Below are 25,942 nucleotides of genomic sequence, written 5' to 3'. Positions count from 1 at the left end.
GTAGTTTTAAATCGGCCGCGGTACATTAGTACATGTCGGACCCGCGTGTCGCCACTGTCAGGGATCGCAGATCGAGCGCCACCACAAGGCAGGTCTCGAGATACGGACTAGCACTCGCCCCAGTTGTACGGACGACTTTGCTAGCGACTACGTGGACGAAGCATTGCTCATTAGCCGAGCAGATAGTTAGAATAGCCTTCAGCTAAGTCCATGGCTACGACCTAGCAAGGCGCTATTAGTAACATTGCATGTATCTATGGAGTCTCACTTGTATCGCCACAATCTCCAGATGTACCAAAAGGATGGATTAAAGTTAAGTATTCCAGAAGCTACGTACTTTTCTTTATAGCATTCATTACGTATCCTGTTTCAGACCTCACGCCCATCTGCTAGCTTAGCGCGTGCCTTTCGGCTTCCTCTCATTGTGTCTAGGCTGTCTTGTCTAGACACAACAGTATGTAACACTGGAGTTTCCTTACAGATATCTTTGGCAACGGTAAATTTCATATATATTATACACACGAATTATCACATACTGTCTAAAACATTGATGAATTGGCCATCCAAATTAAAGAAATTAACATTCATCGGCGTATTTTTCTCATGTCTATCATGGATAGACTGATTAAAATTCCTACAGAGGCCAGTTGCTACATTTGATATCGTAAATCTGTGTTCAAATTTACCTGTAGTAGAAACAATAGAAATATTTTAGAGTAACTTAATCAATGTACTTATATTATAAAGGTAATTGCACAATGTGTGTGCAGCTAAAACCCAGAAATCAGTGGCGGTACGATCAAAGGAGTTACATGATGTGGTAGCCCTCTATCCCCCTCCCATGAAGAATGCTCCCGTTTTTACCTGAAGGGCGTGGCGTGGTTTTGAAGATGTAAAGGCCGGGAAGTTTAGCCCTCTGGAAATTTCTAGATCATTCCGGAACATTCGAGAGTATTCGAGATCATTCCAGAACATTCGAGAGTATTCGACAGCACACCACAATTTTCCACAATGTTCCGGAATGTTCCACAATGATCGGGGATTCCTGTAATGTTCGGGAAGATTCCATAATGTCCCTGATGATTGTGGAACATTGTGGACCATTCGAAGCTTTTTTGGTATATTGCGGAATTCGTCATTGGTGGGACTACCCATTGGTAGGGGTACATAAAGCAAGACCCATCGTGGTTTCTAACGTGAGTTTCTTATCAGTGACGATGGGAGCAACCGAAAAAGTAGTGCGGTGAGTGAAAAAAAAGGTGAAATGTGAGCAGTCAAAGAAATAGAGTGACTATAAATCGAAAATAAAGTGTTTGAGTTGTACTTGGTGTACTTGCTAATAAAATTTTGATTTGAGTAATATTTTAGACTTTGCCCAAATGTGACGAAAGCTTGCCAGTTCGGAGAAAAATGACAAAAACAAAAAGAATAGCGAAAAAACGAAACAAAGAGCGCGAAGCATATTTAAGTTTCCAACGAACGAGAATGACCACCGTGAAAAGCAGAGAAATCGAACAACGAAATGGAGTTAGAATATGTTTTCAATAAAAAAAATTATCTCATACTTTAAAGTTTATCCTTTTATTCCAACATAATTTTTTAAAAAGTAAAAGCTAATTGACGGAGAAAATAACGTATTACAAAAGATATGTCATGACCTCTTATCCTGCTCAGTGCCACCACAAATGAAATATATCAGATACTAGCTGAAGAAGTCAGCTCCCTCCATAAAAACACAAACTTTACGGTAGAACTTGGCAGTGAACTATTCAATAAATTTCCTGAATCTTAACGTTCAGGAACGACGAACAGAAACATGTTTTTGCCATATACAAAAAAACCAGCTGTCACAGCCACCACAGTATACAACTCGTCACATAACCCAATATCATACAGACAGGCAGCATTCATATCTATGTTACACTGAGAACACAGCTTACCACCGAACCAACACAGCGCGACAGAAGCAAACACAGTCAAAATAATAGCAACAAACAATGGTTGCTTAACAAAATTAATAGACAAACTGTCCATTAAATCCAGAATACAACAAAGACAAAACGTTCACAGAAAACAATAAAACTAGCACATAAATACGTAACGATACCATAATTGGATCCTGTCACGCAAAAGATTGATTGTATAAAAAAAAAAAACCTCTATGTCAAAATCTCGTTTGCCACAAATAGCAGATTAGCGTAGTGAAATTCTCACACTAAATTTCTCTGATTGCAGTTTGTTTTACATTGGAAAACCTCGGCGAAATTTCAAGGCAACACACGTAGAACACGTAAGTGCCTTCATACTTAACCACCATGAAAAGTCATCGATTGCAGCCGGCCGAAGTGGCCGTGCGGTTAAAGGCGCTGCAGTCTGGAACCGCAAGTCCGCTACGGTCGCAGGTTCGAATCCTGCCTCGGGCATGGATGTTTGTGATGTCCTTAGGTTAGTTAGGTTTAACTAGTTCTAAGTTCTAGGGGACTAATGACCTCAGCAGTTGAGTCCCACAGTGCTCAGAGCCAGCCATCGATTGCAAGCCACATGTAGAAAATATACAGTGAGACATAGTCAGCACTGATTCAAAAAATATTGTGCTTGGGAAATACAGCTGACTCTTTACTCGCACGAAGTAATAAGTGTTATCGACGAGGGATCTCAAAGTGATTCCATATTTCTAGATTTCCAGAAGGATTTTGACACCGTTCCTCAAAAAAATGGCTCTGAGCACTATGGGACTTAACTTCTAAGGTCATCAGTCCCCTAGAACTTAGAACTACTTAAACCTAACTAACCTAAAGACATCACACACATCCATGCCCGAGGCAGGATTCGAACCTGCGACCGTAGGGGTCGCGCGGTTCCAGACTGAGGCGCCTATAACCGCTCGGCCACACTGGCCGGCACACCGTTCCTCACAAGGGACTTCTAATCATATTGCGTGCGTATGGAGTATCGTCTCAGTTGTGCGACTGGTCTCGTGATTTCGTCTCAGGAAGGTCGTAGTTCGTAGTAACTGACGGAAAGTCATCGAGTAAAACAGAAGCAATACCTGGCGCTTCCCAAGGAAGTGTTATAGGCCCTCTGCTGTTCCTGAAATGAATAAACCATTCAGATGACTTACCGTCTAGTAAAGTCATCAAATGATCAAAACAAATTGACTTAGAAACAATATCCGTATGGTGCAAAAAGTGGCAGTTGGATCTGAATGAGGAAAAGTGTGAGGTAATCCACATGAATACTAGTATAAATCATACAAATTTAAACGCTATCAATTCAACTAAATACATAGGGATAACAACTATGAACAATTTAAACTAGAACAATCACATAAATAGTTTTGTGGGGAAGAGAAACCAAAGACTTGTCTTTTATTAGCAGAGCAGTTATAAGATGCAACAGGTCTAGTAAAGAGACTGCCTACACTGTGTTTTGAGTGCAGGGGTATTACTTAATCTAAGTATTTATAAGCGCAACACTCGCGGCACAACTGCAAACTATAAACAGAGTGACATGACGCGTCAAAATGTGTTTCACTTACAATTATGCGACGAACAGAAGTATTCAATTACACCACAGATTTCTGTGTCCGCGTTTGTTTTTATGGCATGTACAAAGTGAAACTTGCTTTTCTACGTTTCGTAATTTTTACAGAGAATGTAAGTTAAGGTAGTTTTTAATGCAGTGAATATATGTTTATTGTGATGGTGATCTGTAGGGCAACAGTAGTACTGCCGGTAGTACCAACTTCGGCACGTCCTTTCTTCATGGCTTCCTGTTATGGCAGTACTGCGTTGAGCTGATCAATAAAATTATTTGACGAGAAATGATTTATCTATCCGAAACTCACATCTGTGTGTACTGCTGACGTTTGTAGAAGGTCACGATGTCGTCCGCTGGTTTTATCGGTAGTATGGCGCGGGAAGGTTGGCAATGAAATAGCGGACTGGCGCGAGGCGTGCGGCCGCGACGGTGCTGCCACCTGGCGGCATGCTGCTCGGTGCTGTGGGACAACGGCGGCCAGTCACGCAGCGGCCCGCCAGTGTAGGAGTAGGAGCTGTGTGGTGTGAGGCGTGTGTGTGAGTGGCGTGGCGCGGTGTGGTGTGTGCCGAAGCGGGGCGCCGTTGCTGCCGGCAGCGGCAATGTCTCCTTCCCACCCTGGTGGCGAACTGAACCACAGTTGCCTCAGCAGCCCCTTCGTGCCTGAAGAAACCGGCCTTCGCATACACTCCGGAGAATAAAGTGTTCCTCGTACGACGTTTCCCGATGCATCAAACACTAATGGCTGCGACGCTGTGTGTGTGAACAAAACAGTGTTTCCGCGACAGTGCTGAGTCCTGCTGACGTAACAATAAGCGTAACACTACTTGCCAGGACTGTTAAACGCTAGAATTTTGTGTTCCCTATTTCACATATAAATATGAGAGTCAGTGTGCCTTAAGTTAAAGGAATTCCCTTTTTTTTTTTTTTTTTTTTAAATCATCGCGTACAGAAAATAAGTGTAACTTTCCGTGTGTAGTTACTAGGATTTCTAAACAGAGTTTTTCAGGATCACAGCGCGGTGAGTTAAGTGTGGTGACAGCACAGACAATTGTGAAATACGAGTGGTTTAGCAGACCCGCAGAAATTACATTTTGTCTGTGGCTGTGAGCAGGTGACGCAAAGCTCGGTCTGTGTGTGCCAACGGAACGCTACAGATTGAGGTCAGTGATTTCGGAAATTGGGTCGGATGTGACGCAGCGTCCTTGCTTAGTGCGTGTGTACATGAATATTGCGCCGGGCTCGTGAAGGATATACTGCCAGAAACGCACAAAATACTCGACAAGTGGCAAGGATTGTTATCCCTAATGCTGATGCACGACCCATGTCAACAGTCATCGCTGAAAATGCGGGGTGAGTAATTGCCTAGTTCATTTTTCTTTTCTTTGTCTTTTTCGGCCCGTGGATAAACATATTTCTAGGAAGCCCAAAGGAGGCGTGACGGGCAGGACCGCGCGTATACAGGGAGGAATGTATCGCGGCGAAAGTGTGTGTGTGTGTGTGTGTGTGTGTGTAACATCTTCGATCGCTGCAGCGTCGTCTCGGCAGTGCGTCGCGGCCGTGATTGGCCGTCACGGGGTGTCAGTCATGTGACCCTCGGTCATTAGTCCATCTGCACGACTCTTGCCAGCAGGCTTGTGGCGGCTACTGTAGGTGGTCTTAACGCACCGAACCTGCTGTTTTTTTTTTAATTTGTGAAAAATAATAATTCAATGGGCGCTTTTATTTAGGAATGTCGGCTCTTTATTACAGAGTCAATTATCGATTTCTCTCTTACAATGCACAGTACATTGTTTCAGATTAAACTCTTCGTTAGGTGTTTGCCAAGTATTCGCTCTGATGACAATCTAGACTAAATATCATTTACTCTGTGCTAAACAGGGCATTGTGTTAATCTTGTTGTCCTGAATGTAATTGTTTTATGATCTGCAGGTCCTTTTCATGGTGGTACTCGGTTTATTTCAGTTGGTTTCTTCCCGTCGAACGGGTATTTCTAGCTTGGGCTAATCGTTTGCTCTGCATGTCCACTGTGCCTAAGATACCAGAGGAACGTTATGCACTTTCTGATACTCTTATAGTTCTACAATTTCATACTTCTTCATTCTTCCATACTGTCATTACTCTCAACTAATTTGTTCCCATCTTCAATATATTTTCATCAACAGACATACTGCACTTAACATTCTGGAGAGTCATTCTGTACATCCCAATCTGTCTTTGTCCCTTCAATTTTGTGCCCCTGCTTGCCCTTCTGTTGCCATATTAAAAATTCCTACATCCCTTAGCAGAAATCTAATTAGCTTCCCCTTTCTTTTCGTGCAGATTTTTCGGAGAATGCTTTCCTCCAATGTCCTTCGTATTAATTACTGGATATAAGATCCACATGATATGCAAAACGGTGCTTTTTCATATAAACCCAAACATGTTTCAGCACCTCTGTGCCATCCTCAGTGGTCTCTTTTACGTAAAATTAAGGTTTGAATGAAGAAAACGCACTGAGGAAACACAGAGATGCTGAAACATGTTTGAGTGTATATGAAAAAAACTGTTTTGCACAACCTTACAAATGGTAGGTTTTAGCTGCAAGCACGGCCAATTGAAGAAGAGTAAACATAATCATGAATAGGCTGTGTATTGTATCGTCTTGCTTACATTTAAGTTGTGCGACTATACGTATTTGCGTGTAGAGCGGTTCTTTATTTCCGGACAGAACAGAAATGTTATATTTATAAATAAAAATTAAGCACCTGATTATAGTGGCAACCTGACGAAACGTTTGGTACCCGTAAATATTGGAAAATTTGGCTGAAGCTGAAAACTGTTATCGCATACAAATTTGATAATACAGTCGCAGATGTAGACAGTTTGATGCCGTTTTGTGTTGCTTTCTTCCTGTCTTCTTTTCGTGGGCGCGAGCATAGTACTCGTTTGGCGCTGGTCGTTTGAGGTGTTGAGAATATCGACAGTGGTGAACGAGTGGGACAACCGGTGTCAGGCGGGCAGTAGCAGCAGCAGCAGCTATCAGAGAACGCGCTGGCGGCGGCACAAGCTGCGGAGGAGACTTGGCAACGCCAGCCAAGACGGCCAGCCGCCCCGCCGCGCGCGGCGTTTCTTCTCCCGTGTTCCGTGCTCCGTTCCGTTCTGTTCCCTTCTTTCCCCCTCGAGCGCTGCCCGCCAGGGGGAGTCGGGGGTTGTCGGCGCGCGCCCGCCGTGCCTCGGCGCGGCAGGGTGGAGCCGTCGCGTCCCGCCTAGTCGGGCTTTAAAGCGGCGCCGAGCCGGGCAGGCCCAAAAATCGATACGGGCGTCGGTGGCGGTAGCGGCGGCGGCGTCAGCGCTCGGTGAGGCAGGCCAGAGCGGGACGGGCTGAGGGCGTTTGCCCCAAACTGCGCGTCACCGCGGGGGTAATGACACGGCGCGGACGGGATGGGGCAGAGCCGCGCCGTGTGGGACAGGCCGGCTGCCCGCCCCGCCGCGGTGCGTATCGACCCGCACGAGGGTGCGGCTCCACTGTGGCTGTGGCCCGCCTTGGGCTAGGTAAGGGTCGTCACCCCGCCGCCGCCCGACCTCTGCTTGCGGGACGCCGCGGCCGCGCCTCGACGCGGCTACTTGCTGGCAGGGCACCGGCGGCGACCTTGACATCTTCTCAGCGCCCCCACACACTTCCTGTGCGACACTTGCGTGTTGCAAACCGTGAACACTGGAGGCGGTCGTTTTTATTTAGCAAACACTAACTTGTTTGACGCCAATATATTTGTTCAGGCCGCAATTCACATTTTGCCCGCGTTTGCACCCAGGTAATATAGTGTCGGACATCCTTTTGCCCTGGTGCACCAGCTCGACGTGCACGGACCCGACAAGGCGTTGGAAGCCCTCTGCAGAAATATTGAGTCATGCTGCCTATATAGCCGTCCGTAGTTGCGAAAGAGTTGCCGGTGCAGGATTCTGTGCACGAACTTATGTCTCGATTACGTTCCATAAATATTTGATGGGGATCATGTGGGGCGATCAAACCATTCGCTCGAATTGTCCACAATGATCTTCAAACCAGTCGCGCGCAATATGGCGCAATGACGCGGCACATCGTCATCCACAAGAATTCCAACGTTGTTTGGGAACATGAAGTCCATGAATGGCTGCAAATGATATCCAAGTAGATGAACATGACCATTTCCTGTCATCGGTTCAGTAGGACCAAAGGACGCAGTCAATTCTATGTATACACATCCCACGCCGTTACGGAGCCACCAGTAACGTGCCCAGTACCTCGTTGACAACCTTCGTGGGCTCTGCGCCACACACGGACTCTATGATCAGCTCTTACTTAACGAGCTGAAATCGGGACTCATCTGACCTGACTATGGTCACGAGCCCAGGAGAGGCGATGCAGGCAATGTCGTGTTGTTAGGGTAGACACTTCCATCGGTCGTCTGCTGCTATACCCCATTAACGCCAGATTTCGCCGCACTGTCCTAACAGAAGCGATCGTCGTGTGCCCACAATGGTTTATACGGTTATTTCACGCGGAGTTGCTTGTCTTTCCGCACTGACAACTCTACGGAAAAGCCTGTGATCTCGGTCGTTAAGTGAAGGCCGTCGGCCACCGCGTTGCCCGTGGTAAGAGGTAATGCCTGAAATTTACTGTTCTCGGCACATTTTTGACACTGTTGATCTCGGAATACTGAATTCCCTAACGAGTTCCCAAATGGAATGTCCTTTGGGTATAGCTGCACCTACCATTCCGCGTTCAGAGTCCGTTAATTCCTGTTTTGCGGTCGTAATCACTCCGGGCACCTTTTCACATTTATCACCTGAGTCCAAATGACAATTCCGCCAATGCACTGTCCTTTTGTACCTCGCGCAGGCGATACTACATACTGCCGCCATCTCTGTATGTGGATAACGCTATCCCATCACTTTTGTCACCTCAATGTATTCTGCCTTGTGCAAAGGCAATTTTCTTCTTTTTCATCCATACATATTTCGGTGAAGTATCACCACGTCAGCGGGATTTTCTCTGTCGAGTAACAGATAAGAAAAAGCATTAGGATTGTCACCATTGCATTTTAATAAAATAAGTGGCAGGGCCTGGTACTATAGCGGTAAAGAGTGTTTGTCCAAATCGAAAGGTGCGAGATCGAACCCTATTTGGAACACGGATTTTCAGTCTGCGTTTTAACGCAGCATTCACTTCTCAATTGTGTGTAGATTCACCAGCAACAACACGTTATTCGGTTTCCACGTTCAACTGTAGTTTCTCGTTTCCCCGCGTCGATAACTCGGTTGGTTGGAGATGCCCAAGTCGCTTAACTGGCGTCCAGTTGAAACTTGCACAAATGCAATATTATTATTAAAATTATTGCTTCTATTTTAACAATGGGCCTGTTTCGTCTGAGTTACCATCAACAGATTATCAAAGCAGTAGTACATCATTTTGGTCCTTGGACCCACAAGAGGGTAAATACACTCCTGGAAATTGAAATAAGAACACCGTGAATTCATTGTCCCAGGAAGGGGAAACTTTATTGACACATTCCTGGAGTCAGATACATCACATGATCACACTGACAGAACCACAGGCACATAGACACAGGCAACAGAGCATGCACAATGTCGGCACTAGTACAGTGTATATCCACCTTTCGCAGCAATGCAGGCTGCTATTCTCCCATGGAGACGATCGTAGAGATGCTGGATGTAGTCCTGTGGAACGGCTTGCCATGCCATTTCCACCTGGCGCCTCAGTTGGACCAGCGTTCGTGCTGGACGTGCAGACCGCGTGAGACGACGCTTCATCCAGTCCCAAACATGCTCAATGGGGGACAGATCCGGAGATCTTGCTGGCCAGGGTAGTTGACTTACACCTTCTAGAGCACGTTGGGTGGCACGGGATACATGCGGACGTGCATTGTCCTGTTGGAACAGCAAGTTCCCTTGCCGATCTAGGAATGGTAGAACGATGGGTTCGATGACGGTTTGGATGTACCGTGCACTATTCAGTGTCCTCTCGACGATCACCAGTGGTGTACGGCCAGTGTAGGGGATCGCTCCCCACACCATGATGCCGGGTGTTGGCCCTGTGTGCCTCGGTCGTATGCAGTCCTGATTGTGGCGCTCACCTGCACGGCGCCAAACACGCATACGACCATCATTGGCACCAAGGCAGAAGCGACTCTCATCGCTGAAGACGACACGTCTCCATTCGTCCCTCCATTCACGCCTGTCGCGACACCACTGGAGGCGGGCTGCACGATGTTGGGGCGTGAGCGGAAGACGGCCTAACGGTGTGCGGGAACGTAGCCCAGCTTCATGGAGACGGTTGCGAATGGTCCTCGCCGATACCCCAGGAGCAACAGTGTCCCTAATTTGCTGGGAAGTGGCGGTGCGGTCCCCTACGGCACTGCGTAGGATCCTACGGTCTTGGCGTGCATCCGTGCGTCGCTGCGGTCCGGTCCCAGGTCGACGGGCACGTGCACCTTCTGCCAACCACTGGCGACAACATCGATGTACTGTGGAGACCTCACGCCCCACGTGTTGAGCAATTCGGCGGTACGTCCACCCGGCCTCCCGCATGCCCACTATAGCCCTCGCTCAAAGTCCGTCAACTGCACATACGGTTCACGTCCACGCTGTCGCGGCATGCTACCAGTGTTAAAGACTGCGATGGAGCTCCGTATGCCACGGCAAACTGGCTGACACTGACGGCGGCGGTGCACAAATGCTGCGCAGCTAGCGCCATTCGACGGCCAACACCGCGGTTCCTGGTGTGTCCGCTGTGCCGTGCGTGTGATCATTGCTTGTACAGCCCTCTCGCAGTGTCCGGAGCAAGTATGGTGGGTCGGACACACCGGTGTCAATGTGTTCTTTTTTTCCATTTCCAGGAGTGTATATTGTAATAAACCAATGAAACACACGTCACAATAAAGAGTGCGGAAACAGTCGCATCAGTACGTAGTGTACACCACTCTGTTAGCAACGCAGGAGTTTATTCTAGCATACAAACGATCCGATCATAAAGGTGCCGAATCCAATCATAAAGGTGCCGAATGGCGTACCCCATCCGTGTTCAATCGGCGAGGGATCTGGTGATCTCGCTGTCCTCGTCAGTTGTTGGACACGATGAAGAGCACGTTGCGTCGCTGCAGCCGTATGTGGACGTGCACTGTCCTGCTATATAAGCACATCACCTTTCTGTCGAAGACTTGGGGGTAACAGCATGTGATTACTTTACCCTGCAGAAATAGTAAGTGTGACCACGAGTTGTAATTTTGCCCTCCCCCTAACTCCCACCACGAAACCTGGGACAGGAACCTGTCTGTCTTGGACGAATGTCCTCCCGAATAGGCAGCCTACCAGGTCTACGCCAAACACGTGCATGTGCATATCTCACATACAGACAGCACCTTCTCTCATCACTGAAGACATTCCACTCTCCAGTCGACTCTCTCGCGGCCCTGGAGTTGCCAAGCTTGGCGGTGTGAGTGATAGCCTGACCAGAGGCACATGTGAGCTTAATCCAGTTGCGAGCAGGCCGTTCCCAATGGTGGCTGATGACTCAGGAGGTGCAACATATGGCCGGATGTCGTTCCTGGGTGAGGTTGGGTCCGCCACCGTTTCTCGCATAGTGCGTCGATCTCGAATTGCGTCTGTACTACGCGGTCGTCCAGAATCTGCTCTACTGGAGTCGGTAATTCCGCAGACCAGTGCTGAAAGCAGCGACACAACACCCTTACATTGTGCCCAATATGGGCAGAAATTTCTGTATACGACCATCTAGTTTCCTGCAGGCCCACAATGTGACCCGTTCAAAGGGTGAGAAGCTGTTCAACAGGGGTATGCATTCGTCGGTGGGAGAAGGTTGTACCCTAGAATGAGTATTGCAAACACTGTTTGCCTCTAAACTCAGCACAGTTTCTGCCTTCGGATACAAAACAGAGGTTGCACGGACCGACCTCCTGAGCGCCATTTGAACTCCGATGAGCACGACAAATGAATCACTAACACTGCAGTCCCACAGTGTGCACATATTACGCCTTGGTGCCACTGAACACAGTCCTTCAGGGTGTTGCGTTTTTTTCAGGTTCTGTTGTATGAAATAAGTACCTTAATAGATTTGTTTCTCTACCTGTCTATCGTCTGCAATACGGCTGATATTTTGGTACAGTTTGTCATCCGGATATAATCAGGATGATATAAACTAGAGAAATCCTTATTAGTCAAAGATTATAAACTACAAAAATATCATCTGCTGTCAGACGACGGACAGGTACAGGAAAGCCACTATGTTCTATTAAGTTGTATATTTTAAAATTTTACATAATGACGATAATTCCTAGTCTGTATATATTATCATGCAATGTTTACCTGTTATTCTACAGAAAGTAAGATGGATCCACTGGCGATGGTGGTGTGGAACTTCACCGAAACATGTAGGGATGGAAAAAAAGGAAACTGTGTTTGCTTAATGCAGAATACGTTTCAAAACCAATCTACGTCCATAACGCGCAAATCACTGTAAAGTGCTTGGCTGAGGATACTTGCGATTGTACCACTTACTAAGGTTTCTCCCCGTTCCATTCGCTTCTGGAGCGCGAAAAGAATTATTCCTTAATTGACGCTGTCCGCGCTGTGACACTGTCCGCGCTGTCCGATAATATTTGTAGATTCATCGCTTAGGTCGATTCTTGGAACTTCAAAGGTGGACCATCCCGCCTTAAATAGCGTCCACGCATAACCGTCTGCTAGTTCAGCTCTTTCAGCTTCTCAGTGACCCTCGCCCAAGGGCCCAACTAACCCGCGACCATTAATGCTGGTATCTTTTTTAAATACCCTTGTCTTATGTGGTGTCGGTCCCACGCGCATGTGCAGTTCCAGTTTGACAGTTTGATGGCGAGAATGATCGCACAGAATGAAATTTATAAAAAATAGAATAAAAACAATCAAAAGTATTTGCGGAATTTCTACTTTAGTAACAAAACATGGGTGTGGGTCGCACTCCTTTATAGGCTTATTGCATTTTTCCAGTATCCTCCCACTGAACCGATATCTGCCATCTGCTTTTACATGCGACTTACCTTAAGTGATCATTTTCGGATCGCTATAAATCGTTACACCCAGCCATTTGTAATTTTTGAGAACATTTCTCGTGGAGAAATGGCAGTCTGGCTAAAAGTACCTTAAAATGGATTAAAAACTGTCATTGTATAAATGGTTTCAGGATAGTCACATTGTGAACGAAACCAGTAACCATTGTAAATATTTTATTGCCGTCAAGACAGTTTTTAACCCATTTTTAAATGTACCCAGATATCTGCAAGTGTTGACTAGTTATAACTGCTGGTACATAAGATATTAATTTGATGCATTTTGTGAAGTGTACCGTTTTACTTTTTGAATATTTAAAGAAAGTTGTCAATATTTGACCCATTTGAAATCTAATTAAAATATTGTAGAATATTTGTGTAGCTTTCAGATTATACCTCGTTATAGATAACAGCATCATCTGCGTAAAGTGTGAGGTTACTTGCACCCAACATCCTAAATTATGTTTTGGATGTATTCCAAGCTCTAACTTCCTCTACGAGTCACTCTAGTACCTTGGAAGCTATTTCCAGATGTCTTCGTAATACATGTCCTATCATCATATCCCTTCTTCAAGTCTTTGTTTTCAAATATTCTTTTTTTTCTCCGATTCTGTGGGAACCTACCCATATCTCATCAGCCTGCTTAATTTTTAGCATCGTCCTGTAACTCATCTCAGACCCATTTATTATCCTGTTTTTCGGGCTTTCTCACATTTCGTGAGTCAGTGCCATAGCATTCTATGTTCACATTGTCAGGAATTATCTGTCGCGAGCTAAGGCCCGTGTTTGGTGTATTATACTTTGTGAGGACTGCTCTCTTTGTCTGTGCTAGTCTGCTTCTTATGACTTCCTTGCTTCGGCCAACATAGATAATTTTGCTTTAAAGATAACAGAATTCCTTCAATAGCCAATTATGAAACAACGTTTATCACTGAACTCATTTCTGCTACTCCACACTACTTTCATCTGTCTTAGATTTTCTTTCAACCCATATGCTGTGCACAATAGTCTGTCTGTTTAGTTCAGTACGTCCGGTAATTCTTGCTTACTTTCATTTAGGATAGCTAGTCATCAACAAAGAACATTATGTTATTTTTAGAATTACAGTAAAATCCGGTTATACGCTCGTATCATCGTCCTACAGTGTTCAGTTTCAATAATTGTTTGTACAGTTTTCTGTGCAACTGACGAAATGTATTGCGGATTTCAGTTTACTAAATAGATCCCAAGATAGGCATGCGATAATGTATTGAGTTTGCAGCGACCAAACTGAACATAGCAAAGATTTATTACTTAACTAGCCATCACTTTGTGGCTAGAAATTGTGAATCAGTCTAATAGTGAATCAATCTTTCATTCCAGTGATGAAATCGTCTTAGCAGCCTAAGAACCTTTGTACTTGAAAGAACGAATGGCAGCGGTGGTAAGAACGAATATAGCAAGTAGCCTCAGCTTGTTGTGCGAACAGGTAAATTTCGTAATTGCGTCCAAAAGTTAATCCGGCCCCTACTTGTTAGATTCAGTTAACATAGATTCCACGGTGAACTGAAGAGCGTTCTCTCATAAGAGAAGAATTATTGGTGTGTTGAAACTGTGACGTTGCTAACGTGTTAGACATGCGGCGTATCTCCACAATGCACTATGTTAATATCTCGATAATTACAGTTCTGAAAAGAAAGAAGAAAATGACAGTATTGATAACGAATGTTACATTTATTATTTGCTTTGGCTAATAATCTAAATATGTATCTGCCGTAGATGGGTGTAAAAGCACCTGGCAGCGGTTAAGATAAGTGATGTAATTTGATAACGTAAATGGTTACTGGGGGAGTATATGCTGAAGTATATTTCCGTAATAAAATTTTCTCAGGTTGACAGCCGAGTCAATGTGTTGTTTTCCTGCAACGTTTCAACAAGTTTCTTACTTTCCATCTTCTTCGCCTGAAGATGGCAAGTATGAAACTTGCTGAAACTTTGTTGGAAAACAACACATTGACTCGGCTGTCAACCCAAGAAGAACTCAAAGGCCAAATAAAAAAATTTAAAAAAACCGAGAAGATTTTATCATCGAGATTCGCCGAGAAAGCCTGCATTCTCATATTTCCGTAGTGTAATAGCCGCAACTCGCACTCGCGAATGAGCGGCCTTGCATATAGCCAGCCACATACGCGCTCCCATTGAGTGCTACTATGTACTTCCTGGTTGTTAGCAAACGGTTTAGCTTCAGCAGCCTGAGGGCATGACGAACCGATTAACCGACGGTATAAAATATGCAGAATTCATAAGCCGGTAGATGAATGTGGAGCCTCTTCCGCATAATCATGTTTTTTGGGTAACGAATGAGTCCATGACAGAAAAGAGATATAAGACTTCGTGTAGTTGCAACTAGTAATGGACTTCACATCTTTTACGTGTCCTTCCTTTAAAAACAGTGACGTCACTCCTTTTGAATTCCGCCATGTTCTTTCAGCTAATGGTTAAGAAATTAACCATGAAACTTGCAATAAATCCCTTTGAAAATAAGTCGATGTTAATCGGACTCATGATATCTATAATGAACGCTGACATGAGATTCACTATAACTAAGCATACACACGACCGCATTTTTTTGTAATATACTGCATTAAAATGCTCAGATATACTGTTGTTCATTTAACATGAACCCTGGCACGTTGTTAGTATTACCCCCCATTCGCGAGCCAAGTTCGACCAGAAACTAGAGATTCTATTCGCATAGTACTATCGCCCAATACCAACAGCACTTTGGAAATACTGCAAGAACGCCTGGTTAAAGACTAATACTCTGTCTAGACTTTTACCCGTACATAACAATGATTCGAGTTCAGTCTGGGCGACGACAGAAAAGCGAAACATGTTAGGTCTTAATGTTTTACTTAATTGCTTCAGAATTTTTATTCTTGGGACGCTGCACAAAATACCGTACACAGGTAGCAACGGTACGCTCGGGCTGTAACCACTCCCATGGTGTTGCATTTAAATGTAACCAGGAAATAAATAGAGAAAAGGAACGAGCGTGGACTGTCTGCGTCAAGTTTAGTTTCATGTGCAATAAAAAAGTACTCGTATTCGACGCTGAGCTGACTGGAACTCATGTAGATTGTTCGTTAGAACAGGCACCACTCTTATCTGACTGAAGTTAAATTAGGAAGGAATGATTCTTCTGTCAGAGAGTTGCCGCTTGTGTCAAGTTTTGATAATGTTGTCTCAATATATTTTATAAGTTTTTAGGTTTCATAGCAATTCCATGAACACACTTGTGCACCGGACTGTAAGCACGATTACGTACAGTCTAGCACTCTCCTTCTAATAAATAAACGCTTTTGCCTTTTTACAATAATAAAATAGTTTCGTACCCCCATGTGTTCTTTACATTGGAACGCGTCTTGTACGGAATAATGGCCTTTATGCTATGTACTCGTGGAGGATTTACGGAGGATTATTGTGAAATTTTTGAGAAAATTATGCCTATTTGGAACTTTGCCCTCCCAACTTCTCCAAGTACTCTCCTTGATTTTGTACAGATCATTGCATACGTTCATAATGTTCCATGAAATGCATCCTTGACCATATCGGCTCTTCATTGACTCCAAATGAACTAGCGGGTACAAGAAACCTCACATAGGATAGTGCGTAGTATCTGAAAACAACGTGACAACGGAAGACTGCCGTAATGATTACATCAGTAGCACCAAGCCACAGAAACGTTTCATATCGTTGATCTTATTCACACTCTCTACGGATTGATGTGTTTGCCTCTGCCAATCCTCGTACGCATATTACGATTGTGATGGATATTATTTTGTTGACGAATGGATTCGGTAACGAGAGAGAATGTATGGTGTAAACGAATGCCAGATTTGAACTATCGTAAGAAACACTGATTCAGTTTAATACAGCCACTGTAGATGCAAAGTGCATGTTCTTTTATGAGGGTGTCAGATTTGGATCTTTAAAGGTGCAGAGGCAGAGTTGAATGGAGTGTTGGGTTGGAGTATATAATCTGGACTTTCAGGTAACAGTTGCCGTAGTTAACAGTTTATGCCCGCAAAGTACGAAATGTGTTTCGTAGTCCATGAAAATAGCATTCACTGGGTTGAGACTATGTAATTCCCTGTCCGAAAGAAAAAAAAGTTCTTAAATGCATCACATTAGAGTCTCTCCTTATGCCTATTGTTTTAATACTGTCTTTCCTGTTCTGCTACATTTCACACATCTCAGACCCATATACATTTGTATTTGAACAATTTATCCCAGTGTGCAGTAAGAGGCTTCATTTTTTCCACAGCGGACCCATACTTTTTCCTGTTCTCGATGGTTTCCTGTTGGCGCTGTTATATAAGTGGGTCCAAGTCGCGGAGTTATTTTAAGTAATCCTAGATCCGTGGCAAAAGTTACTCTCAGATGTCTGCCTCTTTTCTCATTTGTACAAAAATTTAAAGCTGGAGAGAGAGACACGATTTGACTCGTCTGGGCCAACATCTGCTGCGAATAAACTCTAAAAGTTTACTTGGTGCTACTTCTTCTTATGTCGGCGGCTTTCATGTTTTGCTTTTTTATTTTGTGATAAAAGTGTTTGCATGTTTGGCAACTGTTGCAGTAAGTTGCACTTTTCTGTAAAACACCGTTCCGTCGCAGAGCGTGTGCCGTGCAGCAGAGCTACAAAACTTCTTAATAGGAATACGCGACACGGCATTATCACAAATGCCGTAAAACACTGGCTTATTCACATCTCACTTTAATTTTTTTGCCACTAGGAGTGTAGTGAAGAAGTATCAAGTGATTCAGTGTCCCAGCGAGAAATTTCCACCATCGTATTCTCATCTTGTCGAGCGTATTCAGATCTCGGACTACCCTAGAATTACCATTAAATTCTTGCCTCGATTGAGGACGAACGCAGCTGTTCGCCGTTTGTGGCTACCACGGCCATTGAGTTTCACGCTGGATTCGTGCGCAAGGTTTAAGCACTGGCCCTATACGAGCATTACGAGGTAGTAAACGTGTACTTTGAATCCAGGCCGGGTTGAAGGATCATTTCATCCTCTGATGGGAGGAAATTGCTTCTTTTATGCTTGTGCTATGCGCTGTGGCAGGTAGATATGAGTGCATTTTTTGCTAATTAGTATCTGGGATGCCCTAATCACGTTTACGTGTAGCATTTTCACAGTAGCCTAGAGCCGCGAAATAGTCCCACTCCTTACAACGATTACGAAGGATCTGTATGCTTGTATATTTAGATCATTGTAAAATGTTTTAACATCAGCAATTTTCAGTAGAAACGACATACGTAGGACCATTCGGATACGGAAATCTGCATGTCGACACGATTCGTGTCCTATATACAGTGAAAATAAACTGAAAATTACGAATGAATAACTGAGGACGTGCAACTGTTTGTATGATGGAGAGCAGGATGATTGTACAGGGCTAGTGAATGTTCGTTTATAATCGTGTTGGTTTACCTTATGCGTTTGTTTTTACGTACTGATCATTACCGGTACTTGTAGATTACTAACATAATGTATTCTAATGTAGAACAAAGCGAGAGATGCGGGACGATACAACCTTAAGAGCAGAAAGACCCATCGTATTAATAAATAAAGTAAATTCCTGAAATAAACCCACGATCGTTATGAACTTAGCCAAAGAAACTTCTCAGATTATTATATTACTGATATGTTTTTGCTACTGCTATCACCAGATTCTGTAATTAGATCAAAAGAAACATAAGAATTAAAAATGTTATTGATATGTATTACCAGTGAATGAAATAAAAACTCCCCACCAAACCTTGGAACTAGCAAAACCAAGTTCATTATCTAGTTGCTACAAAATCTTTGTCGTCGCAGTACGTTATCTGCCGACGTTCACAGAAATTCAGGTTTTAGCCGAGAAATACCTTCGTTTTTTGGGTCATGAACTTAGAAAGTGAGAAGAGACTTTAAAATTGGAAGTAATTGAATTGTAGACATTATAAAGGAATGTTATCAGTGCTAGACCTCCTTGAAATCCATAGTTGTTGAATATTGTTGAGGGACACAAGAAACAGCCACAAATACTTTTGAAAAGACTTTCATTCACTGCAGTGAGTGATATCGGGCAATATGGCCACCTAGAGATGGCTATACTTGATTTGTCGCACAGCAGTTACTATACGGAGAAAAGTAATGACACGAATAAATGCAAGTGAAGAGGACCATAACGGCCCAAAAGCGGTCACAGGAACGACTACCTTCGAAGTTCAGAAAATGCTGACTCTTGTTTACTACGCCCCTAAATTACAAATTTTCAAAGCTGTCAACATTGCTATAAAATGACGCAGGATTTTCATATGAGTAGCACAAAAAATAGCTTAGCTGTTATCATAGAAACTTGTTTCCGCGTTTAAATTAATTGTTGGTTCCAATTATAGTGAGTTAATCCTTTTTGTTACTTCGCTTTGTGCCGTAGAGCACCGCCATACCGAGGAACTATAGCCCCAACGATAAATAGCCAACGTCACATGTACGGTAGAAGCTAAATGTAATTTTAAACGTGGACAGCTGTCTGAAGACGAAACTGTCGTATCGAAACCGGTAACGGCGCTGTTTACACATTTTTAATTTGAGAATTGTCCGGTTTTTTGCACTTCTGTGTCACAAACAGTTCCTGTCATAATGGAATAAATTAACTTTTTAGTATCATGGCTTCCTTGACATTTGTAGGTATTTATTATAAGATGGAAGTAATGTTTTATGTAATGAACAGACAGGGTGAATGTCGGCTGTTCGGTATGCTGAGCGACATACCAACCGTGAAGTGTGAGGCGACTCGGCCACCGAACGAGAACCAGAAGAGGACAGAGCATTGTAGAGTAGTGCGGTGAGGACAGAGGAGCGTCCTTAGTAGACTGATCGCGAGCCACCTCCTGCCTTCTCCCAGCGACGCCGTCCCTAGGTCACTAGTGACCACCAGGTTGCTGCAGCCTATGTTCTCGGCCTCCCCTTCCGGCTCATTGATTACTCCCTCTCCCCCGCACCGCGTCTATTCCAGATCACCTCGTGCTTTCACCAACTACTGTTGCTCGATACTGACCGGTGGAGGAATCGGCTTCGCTTTCTCTTACACCAGTACCTTCTTGGACAGCAATCATGTAGAAGTGTCAACCTCAAACGCAATTCGTCTTTTAAAAAATTGGGAAGTGACACGTTGATTCATGTTGGTGTGTCTAGCCTACGATTCTGGTTATACGTTCGTAGATACTCGTAGTCTGCAGTAATACAGTACGTGAGAGTTTGGGTCGAGAACACCTGCTGCTGACAAACATTTTAATGCCTTACATCAGCATATCCTTTGTTTGACTAGGTTACTGTTTTACCACATTGGATAAAAAGCCTCTTAATATAAGGGATCATATTAGTTATCCGTAATTGAATCCTAAGCAATTGCTAACTTTTAATCATTAACAGCTGTGCAACAAAACAAATGTAGCCATCTCAACTTCGGTAGTCCCAGCATCAGTCATGGCAACGAATGAGTCTTTTCAGAAGTATTTGTGGCTGTTTGCTGTGTCCCTCAACAATCTTTAATTAAATAACAACCATTGGTTTCAAGAAGGTCCACCAGTCATAAAATTAATTTATAGTGTTTGCAGTTCGATTACAATTTTTACAATTAAATTATTAATTAATTACAATTAATGATTAGTGGTGAAAACTTGTTTAGATCGCCAAAATAATTTTATTTGTTTGTCTCGTGCCACAATTCGGGAGAACCACCATAATCAGATATAGTAAAATCAATACGAAGTATCGTGTCTCTTCTTACTCCATTCTGTAACACTATCAGTGCCCAACTATTAGTATTATTTATTTATTTTATTTCAACTGACTTCGGAATATGATCTGTACTGCCAGGTACAAAATTCAAAAAACAAGAGATAACATCAAATTGATGCTGCTTTTACATAGGACATGCGCATACTGAACTTTTTTAAAATAAAAACCTGTACACATTATTATCCTCGATATAAAGACATTACACATTTCTCATTCAAAGTTAATCTTTTCCAGAAACTAATGAAATGAGATAGCCAAGCAGACAAGCAAGTACAAACTTAAATTATTATTAAAGACCCCTTTCACGAAGTCTAATGCACTATTAGTTATATTTAAAGGTTCGAAGCTTCAGCATTTTTTTAGATTTTCGCGTAGTGTTTTCGCTCTTTGTTTTCCGCATTTCACACACTACTATTTAAAAGAGAATGAAGACTGTCATCCTCGGCTGTACAGTGATCACATTTCGCTCAGGATGTTAACGTAATTAAAGTCATAAGATATGAGGTGTGTGCTACTGGTTAGCTGCGTGTCAAGTATCTTTACAGCTAATGTCCTCGCTGCATATCATTCGTGTTAACTGCAAGCCATCGACAGTAATCATTGCGCGACAAAGTTATTATAGGAACTAAGAGTTTGTATGATTTTGGAAAGCTTTTTCAGCTCATTGCTTGCCCCTTATGCTGACATGTCCCCGTGTACACCAGAAATAAATCCAATCGTGGAGATGTAAGTTGCTTTAGAACGTTCTGCTCTAGATATTATGCAGTTTGGAAGGCACGAGAGAGCAATCATGGAATTCCGTTAGTCTCTACGTGATAGAAAGCTTGAAAGATTTTGTAGATTGGCGGGAGACCCATCAGTCGGTGGCAGCGTCTGACAACGCTGAATTTAACCTCCGCTTAAAAATTGTGTGCGACTGAAACTTCGACTTCCGACGTGTACTCGAAAGCAACAGGCAGGAAACCTTGAAAGTTCCGTGTTGGCAAAATTGTAGGCGTTTCCCACCATCTGTTTCTTTACAAAACGCTTTCAAATGTTTAAAGCAAAAATTGATCATAGCCACGCGCGTTTTGTTTTTGGGTAGAACTCCCCGAATGGAACAAAAAAATGCAATCACATTCATTCTAGGGTTGATTGTTTAATAAATAAATTTATGAATTTCACTATTGTGCTGTCATCTGCTACAACGCAGTATGCAGTAAGATCTTTTCCAAATTCGTAGTGCGCCCGCGACGTTTCAGAAGGCATGTTTGTGATCTCCTCCGTCTTATTTCGTAGACGCACCACGCCGCTGGAACCTGTGCAGTCACAATATGATCGCTTTTGTAATAATAGTCGCTCTATACGCTTCAAATGTTTAATTTGTATTTATAGTAAAATACTTCGAATGAACGCCTGAATGAACACCGTAAGTGCTTTTTTGACACGACTTATTAATGTTACGCGGAGTCGAACACTTCGTCGGCTTGTCGCTATTTTTTTAACGCCATTGAAATATGTATATTTGTTAAATTAATTACCTCTTCTAGAATGAAGTCTTATTACTCTCTCTTCTCCATCTCGACGAAGTCTACCTCTAAGCAAAGCCTCGCGACGGTACGTCTATTTTTTTAAAAATAATTTAAAATATTAAACGCGTTTTGCCTACGATATTGAAAACAGATTACGTTTATGTACGCCTACATTTTTAAACCTTTTTCCCGTTTCTTGTCAAATGAAGTAAAATAAAAAAAGTTCTTATTACAAATCCTGTTAGTCATTTGGAGGGTATTTATCGCCTTTCATCTACATCATACTCCACAAGCCACCTAATGGTTTGTGGCGGTGAGTACTTTCGGTACTAGTATCTGATCCTTCCAAACCTGTTCCACTCGCGAATAGTGCGTGGGAAGAAAGATTGTCGGTAAGCCTTTGTATTGGCTCTACTTTATCGAATTTTCTCCTCGTGGTCAGTACCCGAAATGTATGTGGGAGGAAGTAATATGTTCTCCGACTCCTCGTGAAAAGTGCTGTCCCGAAATTTCAATAGTAAATCTCTCCGTGGTTCACAACGCCTCTCTTGAAACGTCTGCCAGTGGAATTACGCTCTCTCGCCAGCTAAACGATCCCATCTTTATCTGAGTTCGCAGCAGTGTCATAATAACAAGTTTGCTGTGATGACTATTTTCGGAACAGCTGTATATAAATTGCAGTAGCTTACGAGAAAAACAGCTTTTGCACGGAGCATGCAAAAGGCCTTTTTCTTGAGCTACTGCAATTTAGTTTCATAATAGTTACTGCCACGCCCTTGACTGTTGCCTAGCCTTCATCCATGATAGGACCGCCTTTGAAATTCCCAGCCTGTCATCGTTATTGAGATTTTCCTTCGTTTCCTCTGATTCGCTTAAAGCAACCTCTGGACTGCTTCCAGTGAAAAGAGTATAGGTCATTTTCGTCTGGGAGTTTAGTTCAATCTCAGTTTCTGTCGTGCCTCTAACGTTACTTGCGTTGTTCCTCAATGTAGCGCCACGAAGCTTGTTGCAGAGACGTAAGCGGTTTACGAACATATATTACTCGTTCAAGACATCGAACCGCCTGACATTCATTTCCGACCACAGGTTTCTTTCCTCGTAATAACGAACATTGGGTCCTTGAGCGTCACCCTGAGAGGTTGGGATATTCTTAAATTTAGCTTTGCCGTTTGCTGGATTCTCTCACCAGTTGTCAACTAGTATTTGCTGTCTTCCACAGTTGCACTGTACATGGTATAAGAAAACAGAGGTACGAGTGTCGCACGTTTTAAATATAGCCATTTCGAAATTAATGAAAATTCAGTTTGTCGTTCTCGACGAAGAGGCATCGCCAGGAGCGAAGGCAACAAAGTTTACTAGGCCAAAACAACGGAAATTTGGGTTCATGTATAAAGAGATGCCGACAGTCTTCCATTCCGCGTGCCACCCGCGAAGGGAATGGGAACAGGGCTAATGGTACTACTGGTGCACTGCCTCCTATCGTGCGGTCATCGTCGGAGCACAGATGTAGACAACAGTGAGAAAAATAGCAAATACATACCAAAACTGGTAAGGGTGTCTCATATTTTTTACTTCTGTACACAGTTGTTAAGGACGTTATGAATGGTTCCATATCGTCTTCAAGTATTATTTTTAGTTTATTTTCCGTAGTGTAACTCAGTTCCGATCTTAGGCGAGTGTCAAGTACAGTAGGCAGCTGAGAGGAATGCGGCGATGGATAAGGCGCAGAGCGCGGAAACAGCCCATGCCGTAGCCTCACTCCCTTCCGTCCCGCTTCTGCGTATTGTCTCAGTTATTAGATGTCGGAAAAATATTGCCTACTAGCAGACATGATTGTCAGTCTTGTGTGGTTCGCCGTTTATGGTCTCGGAGGTTGTGTCACTTTTCGTTCCACATCTCCACTGCCAAAGATGGAAATTCTAGTGAAAAGAGGATGCAGAAATCGTATCCTCATAAAAGCAAGGAACGGACGAGAAAATCCTACTCTTAGCTATGTTCTAAATGAGTAGAATGAAATTTTATCGTAACGGAAAAAGTAATAGCTTCATACTCCGTACCAGTATTCATTTATCATTGACACAGCTGTTCCTGATAACATGTACACAGATGGACTATTTGGCTGACATTATTTCGGAAGTAACAGTACTCTGAAGACATGAGACAATTTCATATATTTGCGTCGCTCGTACCTCTTCACGTCAGTCGCAGTTACAATTTCCGCACAGCTGAACGTTTCAGTTCTGGGTACGTGCACGTGCTGCCCGTCAACGGGCAGTAGTGGCTTTGCTTGGTAAGATAGTAAGTCATGTCCCTTTCTGCCATTTTTCTCATCTGGTTTAGGATATTTCTGTCGTGGACGCCGCGCAGAGGGGCAACCAAATCCTACGAGCGGCGTTCAGTAAGTAATGCAGCACTTTTTTTTTACGAAAGCAGGTTGGTTTTATTAAGGATTCCAATATATCACATTATTATATACTATCTTGGCTACAAAACCCTGTTTTTCAACATAATCTCCTGTCAGTGCTAGGGCCTTGCACCACCTTACTGGGAGGGCCCGTATGCCCGCATGGTACCACCCTACTGGTCGATGTCAGAGCGAACGTCTTGCTGCATAATAACCCCCACATCGCCCACGTACTCCTTGCCGTAGAGATCGTCCTTCGTTGCCCTGAATGTTTTTCTATTATGCGGCGAGGAACCCAGCTGGAACACACCTTAGAGTACCCCAAGTGGTGGCCGAGAGTGTCAGCACAACCAACAGAGTCATCACGTTGAGCAGCGAGGTGTTTCATTGTAATTCGCTCATTACCTCGAATAAGACTGTCCGCACGTTCCAACGTTGCAAGAGTCAGCTGTGTGCTGCCGGTCGGCGCGCGGGAGATGGGAAATGACTTTGAAGATCTGCGATGGTCTGGTTTCCCGCCAAAAGAAATTCGACGACAGCTCTGTGTTTTGAACGCATCACCGTTGCAGACGCCATTTTGAAGTCTACGTATAGCGTCGCCGTCTATCGGAACTTCAAAAAACTGTAGGGACTGAAGCGGGAGTATTCCACTATGTCCCACAACACATCCTGCATTTTTTCAGCTGAAATTGGGCGAGAAACAAAAATGTTGGTTACGTTACCGGCCACAAGCGTCGCCTACAGCCGACTGTGGCAATTGTCAGCTGTCTCCGCATTGGCCATACCAGGCTGACCCATGGTTTTCTTTTGGGTGATGAGCCACCCCCACTTTGTGGTTGTGGAGCCTTCCAGTCAGTAGCCCACATTTTGGTTGAATGCCCCCTTCTTTTGGCTCTGCGTGCTAAGTACAGACTCCCCCACACTTTACCTTTGATGTTGGCTGACGATTCCCGGATGGTCTCTCTGGTTCTTGGTTTCCTCCGGGAAAGTGGTTTTTATTCTCAGTTTTAAGGTTTTTAATCTCTCTCTGGTGTTGGGGCAGGGCGGTGAGTGTTTGGGTGTCTCCCACTGTAACCCGTGTTTGGAGATTCCCGACTCACCTCCCTGACCGAGATCCTCTTTTCTTCCCCTTTTACTTTGTTTTTACCTCTTTTTTTTTAAGGACTGGTTAGTCTCCTTTTCCCATACGTATTTCTACATTCTAGCGGTTGCACCTTTTAAGTCACAGGTGGTCTTGCCTATGCTGCTTCAGCAAAGCGTTGGGATCGTTCTCTTGCCGACTTCCCTCATTTTGTTTTTAACAATGACAACATGACTGCCCTTGTACGTTTTTACCTTTTTCCGTTTTATTGTTCTGACTTTTCTCAGATGTCCCATTAGCGGAATGGAGCATATTTGAAACAAGGGACTGATGACCTTGCTGTTTGGTCCCTTAAACCTCAAACAACCAACCAGTTGTCAGCTGAGGTAGCAAGCAGTATATGGTTAGCAGCCGGCTGAGGAGGCCGAGCGGTTCTAGGCGCTACAGTCTGGAGTCGCGTGACCGCTACGGTCGCAGGTTCGAATCCTGCCTCG

At 43.8% G+C, this 25,942-nt stretch overlaps 1 protein-coding gene across 1 annotated transcript in view; it reads left to right on the top strand.

Annotated features, from left to right (window-relative positions):
* Positions 1–3,967: 3,967 nt before the first annotated feature.
* Positions 3,968–25,942, top strand: part of LOC124796397 (nuclear receptor coactivator 3) — a 302,528-nt gene continuing 280,553 nt past the window's right edge. The window contains exon 1 of the mRNA XM_047260572.1: positions 3,968–4,890. Within this exon, the coding sequence (XP_047116528.1) occupies positions 4,862–4,890 (29 nt within the window). The 5' untranslated portion in view covers positions 3,968–4,861. The remainder of the gene's footprint in view (positions 4,891–25,942) is intronic.

The sequence above is a fragment of the Schistocerca piceifrons genome, chromosome 4 (genome assembly GCF_021461385.2).
Source record: "Schistocerca piceifrons isolate TAMUIC-IGC-003096 chromosome 4, iqSchPice1.1, whole genome shotgun sequence".
NCBI classification, from domain to species: Eukaryota; Metazoa; Arthropoda; class Insecta; order Orthoptera; family Acrididae; genus Schistocerca; species Schistocerca piceifrons.
Note: the sequence above shows the minus strand (reverse complement) of the source record. Positions and strands in the feature narration are given on the sequence as shown.